A 13,670-nucleotide genomic window follows, 5' to 3' on the forward strand; every position below is an offset into this window, starting at 1 on the left:
AACGTCACGTCTGGAGGAAACCAGGCACCTCTCATCACCTTGCTAATACCATCCCTACAGTGAAGCATGGTGGTGGCAGCATCATGCTGTGGGGATGTTTTTCAGCGGCAGGAACTGGGAGACTAGTCAGAATCAAGGGAAAGATGAATGGAGCAAAGTACAGAGAGATCCTTGATGAAAACCTGCTCCAGAGCGCTCAGGACCTCAGACTGGGGCAAAGGTTTACCTTTCAACATGACAACAACCCTAAACACACAGCCAAGACAACGAAGGAGTGGCTTTGGGACACGTCTGTGAATGTCCTTGAGTGGCCCAGCCAGAGCCCAGACTTGAATCCCATTGAACATCTCTGGAAAGACCTGAAAATAGCTGTGCAGCGACGCTCCCCATCTAACCTTACAGAGCTCGAGAGGATCTGCAGAGAAGAATGGGAGAAATACCCCAAATATAGGTGTGCCAAGCTTGTAGCTTCATACCCAAGAAGACTTGAGGCTGTAATCGCTGCCAAGGGTGCCTCAACCAAGTACTGAGTAAATAAAGGGTGTGAATACTTATGTACATGCAATATTTCAGTTTTTAATTTTTAATAAATTTGCAAAAATGTCTACAAAACCTTTTTCGCTTTGTCATTATGGGGTATTGTATGTAGATTGATGAGGGAAAAAAAAGGAATTTAATCCATTTTGGAATAAGGCTGTAACATAACAAAATGTGGGGAAAGTGAAGGGGTGTGAATACTTTCCGGATGCACTGTATATATACTGCTCAAAAAAATAAAGGGAACACCTAAAAACACAATATAGACCTCGATGAATGAAATATTTCAGCTGAAAATCTTGATTTATTAGACAGGGGAATGTGTTTAGAGCAAAATAACCTAAGAATGATCAATGGAAATCAAAATCATTAGCCCATTAAGGTCTGGTTTAAGAATCATACTCAAAATCAAAGTGGAAAATGAGAACATAGGCTGATCCAACTTCTGTGGAAATTCTTCAAGACGATTCAAAATGAGGCTCAGTAGTGTGTGTGGCCTCCACGTGCCTGTATGCACTCCCTACAACATCTGGGCATGCTCCTGATGAGACGACGGATGGTCTCCTGAGGGATCTCCTCCCAGACCTGGATCAGGGCATCGGTCAACTCCTGGACAGTCTGTGGTGCGACATCGCGTTGGCGGATGGTACGAGACATGATGTCCCAGAGGTGCTCGATTGAGTTCAGGTCTGGGGAACGTGCAGGCCAGTCCATAGCATCAATGCCCTCGACTTACAGGAACTGCTGACACACTCTGGCCACATGAGGACGAGCATTGCCATGCATGAACAGGAACCCAGGGCCCACTGCACCAGCATATGGTCTGACAATGGGTCTGAGGATCTCATCCCGGTACCTAATGGCAGTCATGGTACCTCTGGCTAGCACGTAGAGGTCTGTGCGGCCCTCCAAGGATATGCCTCCCCAGACCATCACTGACCCACCGCCAAACCGGTCATGCTGGAGGATGTTGCAGGCAGCAGAACGTTCTCCACAGCGTCTCCAGACTCTCTCACGTCTGTCACATGTGTTCAGTGTGAACCTGCTCTCATCTGTGAAGAGCACAGGGCGCCAATGGCGAATCTGCCAACCAAGATGTTCTCTGGCAAAGGTCAATCGGGCTGCACGGTGTTGGGCTGTGAGCACAGGCCCCAATTGTGGACGTCAGGTCCTCATACCATCCTCATGCATTCTGTTTCTCACCGTTTGAGCAGAAACCTGCACATTAGTGGCCTGTTGAAGGTCGTTTTGTAGGGCTCCGGCAGTGCTCCTCCTGTTCCTCCTTGCACAAAGGACCAGATAGCGGTCCTGCTGCGGGGTTGTTGTCCTCCTGCAGCCCCCTCCACCTCTCCTGGTGTACTGGCCTGTCTCCTGGTACCTCCTCCATGCTCTGGACACTGTGCTGGGAGACACATCAAATCTTCTTGCCACAGCACGCATTGATGTGCCATCCTGGATGAGCTGCACTACCTGAGCAACTTCTATAGGTTGCAGATACCGCCTCATGCCACCTCTAGTGGTGAGGGCACTAGCAAAATGAAGAACTAACCAAAGATCGGCCAGAAAAGATGAGGACAGGCAAATGGTCTGTGGCCACCACCTGCAAATCCATTCCTTTTATAGGGGTTGTCTTGCAAATTGTCTAATTTCTACCAGGTGGAAATTAGACAATTTACCAACAGGTGAAATTGATTCACAAATCAGTGTTGCTTCCTAACTGGACAGGTTAATATCTCAAAAGTGTGATTGACTTGGAGCTACATTGCATTGCTTATGTGTTCCCTTTATTTTTTTGAGCAGTGTATATCTTCACTCCAAACAGATTGTCAAAGATTTGCTGATGTCACTGGTGTTGGTAACCTAAATGTCAAAATCCTATGTATGATATACACTAGCAAGTCATGAGAAAGTAAACAAATCAGTTTGCAGTTTAATCAGTGATGTTGTGCTACAGTTGTTTAGTCAGACACATGACCAGTCTTTTCCATTGTCTCCCATGTTCTCAGCTCCAGTGGAGATGTGTGAGTATAAAACATGCTGTCTTTTCTTGTACATAGTATGTGTTCACTCTTGTGTGTGTGTGTGTGTGTGTGTGTGTGTGCGCGCGCGCATTTCATGACTTTCATGTCTGCTTATACTCAGGTTTCCCAATGCTTTTGCGGCCAACTCTGGTCAGTTGACTTCAAGTGCCGACCCCTCCTATCCAAGCGCTTCCTCCATGCAAGTTGGCATTACCAGTCCTATTGAAGCGGACACACTGAAGATTGAGGACGTGCAGACACCAGCTACAGGCACCCGTAAAGCCAAGGTCCTGTATGATTATGAAGCTGCTGACTCCAGTGAGCTCTCTCTTCTAGCTGATGAGGTGAGTTGTTAAAGCAAGAATAACCGTCATGGATTGTCACTTTAGCACATACTCGCAGTAGACGAATGACTAGCAGTGTAAGCCCAAAGTAGTGACTACCAAGATGGCACCACAGATGGCAGCTTTGGTGTGTCCGTGCACATTGTTTTGTATTGTTTTGTTTGCAAACTCAGTGTTTTGCTACAATACCCAGAAGCTCTTTCACCAGAGCAGAGCTTGTGAACATCAGGGAAACAACTTCTGTGGCCATATTTCCCAACTTGCTCATCCCATCTGTGGAATTACTGCAGATTTTGGTCAAAGGTGCCACTCACTTTCGTTCACGCAGTGAAACGCCGGAGGAGTGGGAAATGTACCAGTGTGCTCGTGCATCTCCGCAAATGTGGACTGTGCACTCCATTGCCAGGAATATTTCTGTCTAATGTGCGATCGCTGCAACAAACTAGATGAACTTCATCTACTGGTAGGGAAGAATAGACACTTTTCTTCATCTTGCATTTTGTGCTTCATGGAAACTGGGCTGTGTGGATCAATAGCGGACTCTGCACTGTAGCTGGCAGCTGTTCAAAGCGGATCGCGACACTGATCTCTCCAGCAAAACGAAAGTTGGAGGTATTTGTTTTTATATTAACAGTGGCTGGTGTAAAAACATGACCGTGATTCTGCAGCACTGTTCTCTTGTTCGGGAAACTTTTTTCATAAAATGTAAAACCTTCTGCTCCCCCCGTGAGTTCACTTCATTCATGCTGGCCGGTATTTACAGTCCACCACAGGCCAACGTGCAGGAGGCACAGCACATGCTCGCCAACCAGATACTGTGTTGGAGCAGAAAAACCTGGACTCTTTCATTATTGTCCTCGGTGATTTTAACAAAGGGAATCTCAGCCATGAACTACCTAAATACCGGCACCTGATTAAATGCCTGACCAGGGAGGAGAACACTTTAGATCACTGTTACACAACAGTCAGTAGTGCCTATCACGTGGCCCCCCGCGCTGCACTGGGACACTGACCACGTCATGGTCCACCCGTTTCCTGCACACAGGCAGAAATTAAAACTCTCTTAGGACATCTAAGAAGTGCAACAGTGAAGCTATGGAGGGTCTTCGTGCGTGCATGGACTGCACTGACTGGAATGTGTTCAGGACTGCCACCAACAGTCTGGATGAGTACACTGAAGCTGTGACATCTTACGTCAGCTTCTGTGAGGACAGCTGTGTACCACAAGCACCGGGTTAGTTACAACAACGACAAACCATGGTTTACAGGTAAACTCAGGCAGCTAAGGTTAGAAAAGGAGGAAGCATTTAGGAGTGGGGACAAGGTCTGGTTTCTTCTTCTACTTTCAGCTCGTTCCCTGTTTTTCAGGGGTCGCCACAGCGGATTTTATAGTTTCCATCAGTACACCTTTTGAGGGCACAGCACCAATGGTGGTCATTGTTAACCTGGGCCTTGACTGATCCGGCATGGAGCCTCAACCAATCTGGTATGGTCTTGTCATCTGCGTAATGATCTGGCAAAATTTTACATCAGATGCCTTTCCTGACACAACCACTAACCCTATGGACGGGGGACACAGGTAAAGCGCTGGATGCCATTCATGGACTTGCGCCCATGCCTGTCGCCAAAGGACTGTTTTAAAGAGTCTAAATACAGGTTTAGCAAGGCGTTGAGAGTTGCTAAACGACTGTACTCTGAGAAGCTTCAACAACAGTTCTCAGAAAACAACTCGACCTTTGTTTTGAAGGGCCTCAGACAGATCAACAACTACAAACTGAAAGCCCCCCCCCCCCCAACTCCACTAATGACTTGCACCTGGCCAGCGATCTGAATGGGTACTATTGTCAATTTGAAAGACAATGGGTCTGTCCCGACAACATCCCCTGTGACTTCATCCACCAGCTATATACAAACAGCTGAACCTCCTGTCACCAATCAGTCAAACTCCTGAAGTTTGCTGACGACACCACCTACAGGTGGGAGATTAACCATCTGGTGTATTGATGTGACCAAAACAACTTGGAGCTCAGTGCAAAACAGTGGCGATGGTTATGAACTTAATAAAGAACACCCCCCGCACCCGTCACCCTTTGTGGCTTCCCAGTTGACACTGTGGAATCCTCCTGCTTCCTGGGCACCATCATTAACCAAGACCTCAAGTCTGGAAGTTACAGCAGAGGTTGTACTTCATGCTGCAGCTGAAGAAGTTCAGCCTGCCAAAGCCAATGATGGTGAACTTCTACACTGCCATCATTGAGTCCACCCTCACCTCCTACATCACTATTGGGTACACTATTGCTGCTGCCAAGGACAAGGGCAGACTGCAGTGTATCATTCGCTCTGCTTGAGAGGGTGATTGGCTGCAACCTGCCAGCTCTCCAGGACCTGTACGCCTCAAGGACACTGAAGCGAGCAGGAAAGATCATGGTCGACCCTTCCCACCTAAGCCAGCCATCTACTACTACTACTACTACTACTGCTACTTTCAGCTGTTCCCGTTAGGGGTCGCCACAGTGGATCATCCGTTTCCATCTCTCCCTGTCCTCTGCATCTTCCTCTATCACACCAGCCACCTGCATGTCTTCCCTCACCACATCCATAAACCTCCTCTTTGGCCTTCCTCTTTTCCTCTTCCCTGGCAGCTCCATATTCAGCATCCTTCTCCCAATATACCCAGCATCTCTCCTCCGCACATGTCCAAGCCATCTCAATCTTGCCTCTCTTGCTTTGTCTCCAAACCGTCCAACCTGAGCTATCCCTCTTAATATACTCATTCCCAGGCCAGCCCTGGTCTCTTCAAAACATTCCTCTCTGGCAAGAGGTTAAGGTCTATAAAAACCAGAACCTCTTCCCACAAGACAAGCTTCTTCTCCACAGCAGTAGGCCTTTGCAACAAGCCCACAGATACTGACACTGCCCCCCACCCGCTCTGACCCTCTCTCCAAACCATGACATGACATACACACACATTCACATGCACAAACACAGTGCAATGCATCCATCTGCCCTACTGTGCGCTCTGTACATGGACACCTTGCATAAGCCCACACTACCCTGTAAATAACTCCCTTTCTTACATCAACTTCTCATTCTGCATCTTCTTATTTAAAAATTCTCATAACATTTTGTAAATCGAGTACTTGCCATATTCTGTGTTTCCACATTATTGCACCTTATTTCACCTATTTTTATCATTTGTATTTTTGTTTTGTCTTGTATATACACTACCGTTCAAAAGTTTGGGATCACCCAAACAATTTTGTGTTTTCCATGAAAAGTCACACTTATTCACCACCATATGTTGTGAAATGAATAGAAAATAGAGTCAAGACATTGACAAGGTTAGAAATAATGATTTGTATTTGAAATAAGATTTTTTTTACATCAAACTTTGCTTTCGTCAAAGAATCCTCCATTTGCAGCAATTACAGCATTGCAGACCTTTGGCATTCTAGCTGTTAATTTGTTGAGGTAATCTGGAGAAATTGCACCCCACGCTTCCAGAAGCAGCTCCCACAAGTTGGATTGGTTGGATGGGCACTTCTTGCGTACCATACGGTCAAGCTGCTCCCACAACAGCTCAATGGGGTTCAGATCTGGTGACTGCGCTGGCCACTCCATTACCGATAGAATACCAGCTGCCTGCTTCTGCTCTAAATAGTTCTTGCACAATTTGGAGGTGTGTTTAGGGTCATTGTCCTGTTGTAGGATGAAATTGGCTCCAATCAAGCGCTGTCCACTGGGTATGGCATGGCGTTGCAAAATGGAGTGATAGCCTTCCTTATTCAGAATCCCTTTTACCCTGTACAAATCTCCCACCTTACCAGCACCAAAGCAACCCCAGACCATCACATTACCTCCACCATGCTTAACAGATGGCGTCAGGCATTCTTCCAGCATCTTTTCATTTGTTCTGCGTCTCACAAACGTTCTTCTTTGTGATCCAAACACCTCAAACTTGGATTCATCCGTCCACAACACTTTTTTCCAGTCTTCCTCTGTCCAATGTCTGTGTTCTTTTGCCCATCCTAATCTTTTTCTTTTATTGGTCAGTCTCAGATATGGCTTTTTCTTTGCCACTCTGCCCTGAAGCCCAGAATCCCGCAGCCGCCTCTTCACTGTAGATGTTGACACTGGTGTTTTGCGGGTACTATTTAATGAAGATGCCAGTTGGGGACCTGTGAGGCGTCTGTTTCTCAAACTAGAGACTCTAATGTACTTATCTTCTTGCTCAGTTGTGCAACGCGGCCTCCCACTTCTTTTTCTACTCTGGTTAGAGCCTGTTTGTGCTGTCCTCTGAAGGGAGTAGTACACACCGGTGTAGGAAATCTTCAATTTCTTAGCAATTTCTCGCATGGAATAGCCTTCATTTCTAAGAACAAGAATAGACTGTCGAGTTTCAGATGAAAGTTCTCTTTTTCTGGCCATTTTGAGCGTTTAATTGACCCCACAAATGTGATGCTCCAGAAACTCAATCTGCTCAAAGGAAGGTCAGTTTTGTAGCTTCTGTAACGAGCTAAACTGTTTTCAGATGTGTGAACATGATTGCACAAGGGTTTTCTAATCATCAATTAGCCTTCTGAGCCAATGAGCAAACACATTGTACCATTAGAACACTGGAGTGATAGTTGCTTGAAATGGGCCTCTATACACCTATGTAGATATTGCACCAAAAACCAGACATTTGCAGCTAGAATAGTCATTTACCACATTAGCAATGTATAGAGTGTATTTCTTTAACGTTAAGACTAGTTTAAAGTTATCTTCATTGAACAGTACAGTGCTTTTCCTTCAAAAATATGGACATTTCAATGTGATCCCAAACTTTTGAACGGTAGTGTATATTTTATTATATTTTATCACTCTTTTAACTTTTACCTTTTAATTTTTCCCTCCTGTACTAACATACCAAGTCAAATTCCTTGTATGTTCCTGAACTACTTGGCAATAAATATGAATTTGATGTAACAGCAATCAATTGGAGCTTCTATTTTATTCAAGCTAGCTAGGTGGTAAGGTTTTGATAGTGCAATGCTATTTTGTTCTGCTTCCGGTATGGGAAGATGGCTGCTTGAATTCACATTTGCAGCAGCCTCACCCAGTACCGATGTGGGAAGATGGCACCACGAACTTACATTTGCAGCGGCCTCACCCAGTACCATCGATGCAGTCTTTGTCCACGTCTGTGTCTTAAGTTTGTGTTTTCGTTTGATGGCTGGGAGAGCTGGTGCAGGATTGGCTGGGAGAGCTTGGTCTGCTGCGTCCTGTGGGCCCAGGGGCCACGTCCCTACCTGGAGCTGCACATGAGGAGGAAACACCAAGGGTGGTCTGACAGGACGTGGAAGCAGGGCAGGCTAAGCTACCTGCTAGCCCATGCAGACCGGCAATTCCGATAACACTGAGGGCGGTCTGGTTGCGGCTCGCCTAGCGTTGACTGTGTTTTTGGTGTCGTCATGTGGCGTGTAGAGAGGCATGTCAAAGGTGTGTGGCTGAGAGAGCTGGCATTGGATCGGCTGGGGGAGCCTGGTCTGCTGCGTCCGGTGGGCCCAGGGACCACGGCCCTGCCTGGAGCTGCACCCAAGCAGGAAACACTGAGGGTGGACTGACAGGACATGGAAGCGGGGCAGGCTAAGTTAACTGCTAGCCCATGCAGACCGGTAGTTCTGACTGTCATCCTGGCGTTCACTCTCTTGGACAGTTTTTTTTATATGTTGGATATATGTGTTTTTGTAGTTTTTGTAATTTTTTGTAGTTTGGATATGTGTGTTCTCGTAGTTTGGATGTGTTTTTGTTTTTGTGTTGCACTGTTGTGGGCTGGGGGAAATGATATTTCGTTTCATTTAATGTGCGCAGGTGCATGGAATGAAATGACAAATAAATATTCCTGATTCCTGTTTATTCCAGAAGGTTAGGTTTGTCTTCCTTCTCTCGTTTATTTTGCTTTCTGTTGCTCAAGCTCCCTCAGTCTCTTCCTCTCACGCTTGCTGTCGCACTCTACTATACACTTTGAACATGCTCCATTTTGTTTAAAGTGTCAATTTACACAATATAACCACAGTCATATAATTTTACAGCTTTGGTTTATTCCACTTTCCATAGGTGGGGGAGTTGAAACACATGACTTGATTCAATTCTGACTCAAGTCCCAAAGGGATAAAAGCCTTTACTTGACTTGGACTTGGATTCATTGCTTGAGACTTAGGCCTCAGACAAATGACTCGATAAGAGTTAACACTTTTTCTGCTCCGCTAGCAACAGAGAGGAACTCTGTAAACGGCAACATTGGTCCACTGGTCGGTCCTTCGGGTTTTCCGTCTTTTTCTCAGTTTGGTGCCATGGGATTTGAGGAGCTGTACCTATAACAGCCACTAGAGGGCTATGATGGAGCTTCACATTCACTCCTATGCAGACCGTCTCCATAAAAGCTGTAGTAGAAGACAGTGAAACTTTTTTTTTCATTGAGTGAATCTCTTGATTACAGCAGTATTGTTCTGGTGAAGTGGGGTTTTTTACTTATTGTTGAAGTATTCATTCAGATCCCCATTTCCCATCTGCTGCCCTCGTCATAGAAAGGAATGTGAGATGTTTTGTGGCCGATAGTTATGGTAGGCCAATAAGAAATGGAAATGGATGATCCGCTGTGGCGACCCCTAACGGGAGCAGCCGAAAGTAGTAGTAGTAGTAGTAGTTATGGTAGGCCAATGTAGTGAAAACGAGTCTACACAGAACGTCTTTATGTGTGTTGTGTGTGTGTGTGTGTGTTTTGGGGGGGGGGGTTGTGTACATATTTCCACCTCATGGACATTCCATTAAATATAATATTTTTACTTTTTTCAAGTAGCTTCTTTTCCTACATTAAGAACAGAATGCATGAACCATGGAACAAGCTCGAGTTCTGGCCAGGAGCTTGAATTTCATCACCAAAATACAACATTCAGTACCAGACTGGACTTCTCTATCATTACATGTAGTCAATAACAGACATGTGAAGATAATGTGCAAAACCTTTATCTCTTATTGTAATTTGATTCAAAGGTAAGCAAATGCATACCAAAGAAAATCGTGGCAAAATGCTCGTACATTTTAATCTTGTTATTATGCCATACGTTTTCATATATTTTATCATGTATGAAATAATATATACTTTATCAAAGCACTACCTATAAATTTCAGTTTTGTAACATTTCAACCCATCTACCAGGGGCCACAAAACGTCCCACTTTTCACACAACAGTCACACGCTGTATGCTGCCGTACAGTCTTTTTTTTCTTGTTCTTTCAGTGGGCCTTCAACTTCCGAGCCTTGCTGTCTGTTGGATTCATAGAGGGGCTGTTATTGATTCCCTCCACCCCCAAACCTGTTCAGATAAAGTCTAGTTTTCATGGTTAAAATAGAAGTCAGCATGCTCTGATGGTCCATCACTCTGAAGTTCAGTATGCTCAGAGTAAATTACAAATTTACTAAATGTATTTTCTAATTGTCCAAGTTAATCCAGAGTGCAATATAGTAAACTATCAAAATATCAACTTTTCAAAACTATCAAGTTTTTGCCTTTTATAGAAAATTGAGGGTTTTCGATTGTGTTTATAATTTTCTGATTTTTATTTTGTGATCGGAAAATCAGAAAACGGGTTATTGATTTCTCCTTGGAAAATAAAAGATGGGAAATTGGGGTTAGGATAGCAGTATTGCAAAATATTATGTGTCAGTGCTCATGTGGCAGCGAGCAGTGAGCTGTCAGAAGCCCCACCGGGGGGCAGGACTCAGGATGCTGTCGGTGCAGCACAGGGCTGTTGGAACAAAGCAACCAGTTTTTTTGCTGCCCACCACTTCATGTGTCTTGGGTAGCTTACTTCATCAACTCACTAGTTTAACTGACTTGCTTTTGGTAAGCGTCCAGGGAGTCAGTTGTATATTTTTCATAGTCATGGGCTAAAGGTGAAACACCTGTTGAAACATCACATCTTCTGCAGTGTGTGGCTGCAGGGGAAGCAGCAGGTTGTTAAGAAACACACCAAAAGTCCAGTTGTGTCTCTGCTGACAGCGGCTGCACCCCGACCTGTCCGACCTGCCCACTACCTGTCAGTCACAGTGAATATCAGCGCCAAGTTAATTTATAGATGGGTGGTTTATCCATCCATCCATTATCCAGACTGCTTATCCTGCTCCCAGGGTTGCGGGGATGCTGGAGCCTATCCCAGCAGCCATTGGGCGGCAGGCAGGGAGACACCCTGGACAGGCCGCCAGGCCATCACAGGGCCACACCCAATGGCAATCGAAATAGCATGCCACACTTACCAGGTGTCGCATATCCGTCACCATATCGCAAGAGTAAATCAGCTTTAATCACATGTCACATATCGTATAAAATTGTGTTGCTTATTAAACCGTGCCACAGTAATGTGCAAGGCAGCCTATACAGTGCCATGTATAAAAGTACTTTGTAATGTATTATGTATACAATGCTAAGCCATTTAAATAATAATTATTAACAAAATCATATATTTATAGAACGTGTTCCTTTGTAATTATTTTTTTATTTAAGAAAATCAAGAATGCACAAAAAAAAACCTTTGGTTAATGTCTTGTGTAAAAGTGAAAGGTAAATGTGTGTTTTCTTGCAGCTGATCACAGTTTACACCGTGCCGGGAATGGACTCTGACTGGCTGGTTGGAGAGAGAGGGAACCTGAAAGGAAAAGTTCCCGTTACGTACCTGGAGCTGCTAAACTAAAGAGAGACACGCATACCCTCCTAAACACACACACACACAAGGTTTAACACTCAAAAACTCAAGACACGCCTTCATACACGAAAACACTCACATGCCTACATGGTTAGACACACACACACACACACACACACACAATAACCCTAACCCCTAAAGAGGCACATGTTTATATACACGCCCCCCCCTTCTCTCTTTCAAAAACACATATAGACAGTGTCAATGACGGAGTGATTGAAGTACCCTAAATAATTAAATACCCCTGTAATCGGACACAGCAGTCTGCTGTGTCACAGACAGAACAGGAGCTAAAGTGTGTTGCTCTTAAAACATCCTGTTTGAGTTGGTTTTGCTGTTTGTTTTGTTCTTTCCTTGCTGTTTGTGTTTGCCTGTCAGAGGTACGAGTGCGCCGTTTAATGGAGATAGGATTTGGTTATGCTCAATTTGTGACAAATGAGAACTTGGTACAGTTGTTCACAACCATGATCCTTTTCCACAAAGAGATCCGTCACCATTCCTAAGGCACTGAATTCTTTGCAGACGATAACATTCCCTACAGCCACTCTGCTCCTCACAACTCTGCGTAGTACTAAACACCAAGTCTTCACTACTCACACACTAACTGCCTTAAGATTTGAAATGGTCATGGTCAGATTATATAAACTCAGAGAACATGCTGATCTAGAGACAGTTCTACTGCGTTACGGCATGCAGCAGTTCTACTGCGTTACGGCATGCAGCATCTACTTGTTGAACTAAACGTGTGCCCGTCTGTGTGACATTTTGGTTTGCTCTTCTGAAGTTTTATGTCTTTATGATTCCTTCCTCTGCTGTCTTATCTCTTTTTGTCCACTAAAACATTTGTTTTCAGTCTTAGTGCTGCATGTGCTACTTCTTGTAGCCTTACAGATTGTGTTTTACTTTCCCTGTGTATATAAAGTAACAAGGTCTATTTATCACACGTTAAGTACCAAAGCAACTGCACAGTGATGAGTCAGTTTTCAAACGCACCCTGAATGTGTACGTGCATGCACCGTTTTTTTTTTTTTACTATAGCTGTTCTAATTTACCTCATCTGTCTTTATTTATTTTGCTTTTTGTCAACATATTTATTGACTGTCTCCAAGCCATGCTAAATTAAAGAAATGTATGGGATTTAATAAAAAGTTAACTTAATTTGAATGCAGTTATGTTAAGTGTTTCATTTTAGCTAAGACTGTCGTAGTTCTGTAACACGCCGATAAATTACACATTTTATAATCCTGTTACTCTGAAAATCTACAAATTATGAGAATGAAACAGTTGATTTGTTCATTCATTCATTCATTTTTATTTCACTCATTTCTATGTAGACTTCCAAACCGTTTTCACATGCAACTGTGAACATGTATTTACCTAAACAACACAGTCCGTGTCTGAAAAGGAGAAGGGGGTATTCTGGAAAGCAGCATTGAAACAGGATTGGCAAAGTATCCAGATACGTTGAACCCGAAATTCACAGAATTCCAGAATTTACTGTTCCAAAGAGGGGGATTAGAGTAAATCCAGATCAATTACTGTGGCGTATTGCGCTGTAAGGCTAACCTGCTGCTTTTCCAGGTTTACTTAAGTTAAAACACGACCAAGCCTACAGCAGACAATTCACTTCGATATTCCACTTGTCTTGATCATAGTGTGTCGTTAGCTAGAAAACCTCGGAGACATGGAAATCCATTTGTTTAGGTCCTCTGGTGGCTTTAGAGTCAAACGCAATTACAAGTCAGGGCTTTTATGTACAATTCAGGAAACAGTGTAAGTATGAAGCAGATAAAATATCACCAGTTTGTGATATTTTTTTCTGCTTGATTTTATTTGGTTGCCAAGTGCATTCATATAGTTTAAATACATGTCACATCAATCCTTCTCAGCTTAAGACACTGAGAAGGCTTTTGATTCTGAAGGCTGTGAATTCCTATAAAGTAACGTTTAGATTTTGGGTTCAGTAAATGATTTATACAATATATAAAGACACGTTATTCATCCCTGACTGCTAGGATGAAAG

General features: G+C 44.0%; 1 protein-coding gene across 2 annotated transcripts in view; it reads left to right on the forward strand.

The window, feature by feature from the left end:
• The window catches only part of LOC130108932 (endophilin-B2-like), a 75,536-nt gene extending 62,735 nt beyond the window's left edge, over window positions 1-12,801 (forward strand). The window contains exons 10-12 of one of the 2 annotated variants that reach the window (XM_056275576.1): window positions 2,544-2,558; window positions 2,680-2,902; window positions 11,528-12,801. In XM_056275576.1, coding sequence (XP_056131551.1) covers window positions 2,544-2,558; window positions 2,680-2,902; window positions 11,528-11,635 — 346 coding nt within the window. In that variant the 3' untranslated portion in view covers window positions 11,636-12,801. The remainder of the gene's footprint in view (window positions 1-2,543; window positions 2,559-2,679; window positions 2,903-11,527) is intronic. The other variant, XM_056275584.1, reaches the window with a different exon arrangement.
• The last annotated feature ends 869 nt before the right edge of the window (window positions 12,802-13,670 follow it).

The sequence above is a fragment of the Lampris incognitus genome, chromosome 1 (genome assembly GCF_029633865.1).
Source record: "Lampris incognitus isolate fLamInc1 chromosome 1, fLamInc1.hap2, whole genome shotgun sequence".
NCBI classification, from domain to species: Eukaryota; Metazoa; Chordata; class Actinopteri; order Lampriformes; family Lampridae; genus Lampris; species Lampris incognitus.